This window comes from Otolemur garnettii, unplaced genomic scaffold (assembly GCF_000181295.1).
Source record: "Otolemur garnettii isolate 467f Iridium unplaced genomic scaffold, OtoGar3 scaffold00220, whole genome shotgun sequence".
NCBI classification, from domain to species: domain Eukaryota; kingdom Metazoa; phylum Chordata; class Mammalia; order Primates; family Galagidae; genus Otolemur; species Otolemur garnettii.
The window spans coordinates 1,455,020-1,460,554 of record NW_003852615.1 but is presented as its reverse complement, the minus strand read 5'-3'; the positions used below and the strand labels follow the sequence as shown (position 1 = coordinate 1,460,554).

The 5,535-nt window shown below is 44.8% G+C and overlaps 1 protein-coding gene across 1 annotated transcript in view; it reads right to left on the bottom strand.

The window, feature by feature from the left end:
• The window catches only part of SENP7 (SUMO1/sentrin specific peptidase 7), a 142,337-nt gene extending 138,251 nt beyond the window's left edge, over positions 1-4,086 (bottom strand). The window contains exon 1 of the mRNA XM_023508065.1: positions 3,965-4,086. Coding sequence (XP_023363833.1) covers positions 3,965-4,004 — 40 coding nt within the window. The 5' untranslated portion in view covers positions 4,005-4,086. The remainder of the gene's footprint in view (positions 1-3,964) is intronic.
• Positions 4,087-5,535: the final 1,449 nt, after the last annotated feature.

Here is a 5,535-nt window from a genome sequence, read left to right as displayed (position 1 = left end):
TGAGCCCAGGAGTTGGAGGTTGCTGTGAGCTGTGATGCCATGGCACTCTACCCAGCAGGATAGCTTGAGGCTCCGTCTCAAAAAAAAAAAAAAAAAGAAAAGAAAAGAAAAAAGAAAACTGGTTGCTTGAACTTTCCTGTTTTGAATTCAAAAATTCATTTGAAAATTGTAATCTGTGACTCTAATATATCTAAGCTATATTTTTGTTGTTAATCATTTTAGTGGTCACTCTCCCTTACCCCAATATACTTTATCATTTCATTCAACTGTTAGTGAAATTATCTCTGGTACCAGTCTTTTTTTTAATCTATATCTCCATCTAATTTACTGCTTTTAATATGCTACAGTTATCAGCTATGTGAGTTACAAAAACTTACTTTGTGTTTAGTTTAAACAAGTTGGAATTGGTTACTGCTACTTTCAACTAAAAAAATTCTCAGTGATACACTATCTAATACACTATGTAAACATTAGTGGTTCTTTCTTGTTCAGGAGAATGTTCAGGGCAGCCTGGTATAGTCTCACACAGAACTTCAAATTTTGTGACTTGTTTTCTCTTTCAACTGCTATCCACCTTCTTTATACCTCTTCCTATTTTATTAATCAAATTCTTCTTTTCATACTTATGAAATTTTGATGATTATGAATGTTATTTCATTTGGATTCCAGTTAATAACACTCCTAATGAAACAGCAACTGTATGCATACAACCATTACACAGAATCCACAGAATCTTTCAACCAACTGATGTTTTATTTCTGAGAACTTTCATGAGAAAATTAAACATACACTATTAAAAAGTAGCATTTTTAGTGGCTGTAATACTCACATTCTGGGAGGCTGAGGCAGGCACATAGCTTGAGCTCAGGAGTTTGAGGTCAGCCTGAGTAAGAGCGAGACCCCAACTCTAAAAATAGCTGAGTGTTTTGGTGCGCCTATAGTCCCAGCTACTCAGGAGGCTGAGGCAAGAGGATCGTTTGAGCCCAGGAGTTTGAGGTTGCTGTGAGCTTTTTGATACCAGGGCACTTTACCAAGGGTGACAGATTAAGACTCTGTCTGAAAAAAAAAGAAGCAGGGCCCAGCAAGGTGGCTCATTCCTGTAATCCTAGCACTCTGGGAGGCTGAGAGGGGTGGACTGCCTGAGCTCAAGAGTTTGAGACCAGCCTGAGCGAGAGCAAGACCCCATCTATAAAAAATAGCTAGGTGTGTGGCAGGTGCATGTAGTCCCAGCTACTTGGGAGGCTGAGGCAACAGGATTGCTTGAGCCCGCTTGAGCCCAAGAGTTTGAGGCTGCTGTGAGCTATGACACCACAGCACTCTACCCAGGGTGACAAAGTGAGACTCTGTTTCAAAAAAATAAAAAATTTTTAAAAGGCAGTACCATTCCTAAAAATTAACATTCATATCTGAAAGCTAGAGGCATAGTGAGGAATACCTAGGTAATATTAGAATTGGGAATGGTTTTTATTATGTGTCATATCTCAGGGGAAAAAAGCTTGAAAAGGAAGGTCATCAGGAAAAAGGAAAAAAAGTAAAAGAAAAAAGAAACCCTCCTTAGAGACCTCATAGAAATATCAATGTCCTGCCTCAGTGCCTGTAGCTCAGCTGCTAGGGCACGAGCCACATACACCAGAGCTGGCAGGTTCGAATCCAGCCTAGGCCTGCCAAACAATGACAACTACAACCAAAAACTAGCCGGGCATGTGGCAGGCACCTGTAGTCCCAGATACTTGGAAGGCTGAGGCAAGAGAATCGCTTAAGCCCAACAGTTGGAGGTTGCTGTGCGCTATGATGCCATAGCACTCCAGGACGACAGCATGAGACTCTGTCTCAAAAAAAAAAAAAAAAAAAGTATCAATGTGTTAGCAGCTTTATTGTCTAAATTCACATCCTACAACTGCTTACACCAAATTAACTGTAATAAATAAATCAAATGTAATCAGGTAAAGGGGATAGGATTTGCTGAAGTACAAAGCTAATATCTTAACCTTTCCCCCCAAGAATGTATTAAGGCAAGATGAAATATATTTATTGAAAAAAGGCTATGCTGGGCAGCGCCTATGGCTCAAAGGAGTAGGGTGCCAGCCCCTTATGCCGGAGGTGGCAGGTTCAAACCCAGCCCCAGCCAAACAAAAACTGTAAAAAAAAAAAAAAAGAAAGAAAAGAAAAAAGGCTATGCATCTTAAACTGAGGTATGATTACACTTAAAGTTCAGTGTTAGAAAGTGTGTGAATGATACCAGATAAACACTGCATTTTCCCGATGCATCAATTCCACTCAAAAGTTTGGGGGGTTAGAGGGAAGTTATTAAAACAAACATTGACCTTATGGGAGGCATATACACATTTTTATGTAAACATATATGTGTGTGTATATATATATGTGTATCACAAACACTATACTTTTTTTTGAGACAGTCTTACTTTGTCACCCTCCATAGAGTGCCGTAGCATCATAGCTCACAGCAACCTCAAACTCTTGGGCTCAAGTGATCCCCTTGCCACAGCCTCCCAAGTAGCTGGGACTACAGGCACCCACCACAATGCCTAGCTATTTTTAGAGATGAGGTCTTGCTCTGGTTAAGGGTAGTCTGGAACCCATGAGCTCAGGTGATCCACTCACCTAGGTCTCCCAGAGTGCTGAGATTACAAGCATGAGCCGCCTCACCTAGCCCAAACATACTTTCAAAGTTAAAGATTATCTACTATCTCTAGAATACACACCAAAAATGATTAACATTAGTTGCATATGAAAAGGGATTTCAGGTTTTTTCTTTTCTTTTTTTTGAGACAGTGTCTCACTCTTGCTCAGGCTGATCTCAAACTCCTGAGCTCAAGCGATCCACTCACCTCCGCCTTCCAGAGTGCCAGGATTACAGGCATGAGCCACCACCTGGGCCAGATCTCAGATTTTCAACTGCTTCAGACAATGTCCCCAAAGATCTGGGAGTCACTCTCCTTTGCAGTTAAATCTGGAAAATGTTTAAGATGACACCAGCACAGGGCAAAACTAAATAAATACAGAATTCACACTGTCTCTACAAAAATAAATGGTATCATAAGAAATGAAAAAATGAAATAAAATAATTGATTCACTGAGTGTTAGTCTGTGTGCTGGACTATAATCTTATCAGTCTTGGTTCTGTTTTCCGTCTACAGGCCTTGGGGTACCCTTAATGTATGAAATGTTTCACGAAAACTTGTTGACTCGGAGGAGCTCTACCTCACGTCTTGTAACTCCACTTTCGTGTTTCCAAGACGTTGTATGCAAAACTGTAGAGATGGTCATTTAAAACTTACAGCAATTTCAAAAAACAAAAACATGCTGAGATAAAAAACACAACAAATGCAATGGCTTCGAATCCTTTGTTCAACTCTGCAATCACTTTTAGAAGATGCAGGCGGAGGCTGGAGAAGAAAAAGGCTATTAAGCCGGCCTGTTCAGAAGAAAGAGACACGGGGAGGCTTTCATCTGAGGAAAGAAGTGTCAGTTAGCAAGTCCCACCTTTCCTCCTGAGCTGCAGCTACCATCTGCCCGGGGGGCGAAGGGGGGAGACAGGTGAGAATCGAAGGAATAAAAGAAAGTGGGGTCAGACTAGGAGAAGCTAGAAATGAAACTGAACATTGGTGGAATTAGCAGGAAGGCGTGGCAGGAGAGTGGCAAGCCAACCCAAACCATCTGCAGGCCGATGAGACTCGAGGAGGGTGTTCGCGGAAGGAGGGAAGAAATGAAAGGGGTGTCAAGGGGAAGAGCTGCCTGGGTTAGCTGACAGCTCCGCCTGGGTCTCCGACTCGAGGGGCGGGGGCGCCCTGGGAGGTTTCCATTGTGCGCGCCCCCTCCACTCCCAGCCCCCGCCCTCACGCTGGCCCTGGCCGCTGCGAGCCGCAGCCCCAGCCGCTGCCTGCGCCTCCCGTTCGCCCAGGGACCAAGACAGTATCTCTGTGTCCCTCCGACCCTTTCTCACCGGGTGAAGATCGCCGTCGCCCGAGCTTCCTCTTGCCCATCTTCTTCTCCTGCTGGAGTCGCAGTTGCAGGCGCTGTCACCTCAAGACCCCTCAGGCTTGGGGGAGGGGGGAGGGGAGAAGGGGGAAAAAAAAAACCCAGCAAAGTGGAACCGCGCTTGCGCAATAGCGTCCCCTGCTCTTGGACCGGAAATCAGCTGCCCCTCCCACTCCGCCCGGAAATCACTTCCTGGGACTGGGTTTTGTTTTGTTTTTTTCTTGTGAGAGACTCCGCTACACCTGGTTAACTCATAGTTCCCTGCGACTCCTGGGTTGAAGCGATCCTCCTGCCTCAGCCTCCGGAGGAGCTGGGAGTACAGGCACCCGACACCCCCCTGCCTGCCCCCGCCTAATTTTCCTGTTTCCAGCAGAGACGGGTTTTTCCGCAGAGATGGGTCGCGGGTCTTGCTCCTGCTCAGGCCAGTCTGTCCAGTTGGAGCTCAAGCAGTCCTCCCGCCTCGGCCTCCCGGTGTGTCAGGACTGCGGTTTCAGCCACCTGCCCAGCCCTCTGACTTGCTTTCTCAGCGGGCTTCTGCCTCAGGAGCTTCTGAAGCAGCTCTTTATTCTTGGTCTCTGCCCTTCTGGGACAGGAAAGCTGGGTGACCAATTTTAGTATTGTTGATTTGAAGACTAGGCTGACGAAAATTAAAGGGGCACAATATTAGGAATTCTTCCAGTTCACTGGATTTCGGGAAGTTGCTGCAGAAATGATGAGAACAAAACATTATCGTTTTGGCAGTTTTACATCCTCATGCGCTCTCCTTTGTAATTTGTCTTCAAGGCGCTTCCTCAAACTCAGAAACAAAAGATTTTGAGTAGGCAAAGTTACCGGATGTTAGCATATTAGTCTAGTATTTGGGGTGGCAATAAACAGATAAAGTCAGCTGACGAAAAAGTGTCACATAGAAGATGTCTTTTTTAAAAAGTTCAAAATCATTACTTTTAAAGCCCCCCCCCCAAAAAAAATAAAAGCTAGACATCAGGGGTTTCTTAAAGATAAAATGCTGAGATGGCAAAACGTGGGAGGTTTCAAAACTGAAATTCTTTCAATTAACCTTTATTACAGTACTTAAGGAATTAGCCCTGGCCCAGTGAACTTCACATCTGGTACTTTTCTCCTGATGTTGCCCCAGCTACAGTGCCAGGCCTGCCCTCATAGCAACCTCAAACCCCTAGGTTCAGGCCATCCTCCAGCCTCAGCCTCCCAGTAGCAGCAACCATGAGCACCTGCCACACCGCAAGCCTGGCTCATTTTTCTATTTTTAGGAGAGACAGGTCTTGTTCTTGCTTGGGCTCATCTGGAACTGCTGAGCTGAAGGGCTTCCTCCACCTCAGTCTCCGTGCTAGGATTAGAGTCCTGAGCCACCGCCCAGCCAGCCTGAAAGTTAAGTCATTTGAAAGAACAGGTCAGTTTAGAAATTGGTCCTATTTTAATAATATGATGCATATATACAAATAATTTAAAAATGAATATGTGGGGTGGCGCCTGTGGCTCGAGTGGCTGAGGCGCCAGCCACATACACCTAAGGTGGCG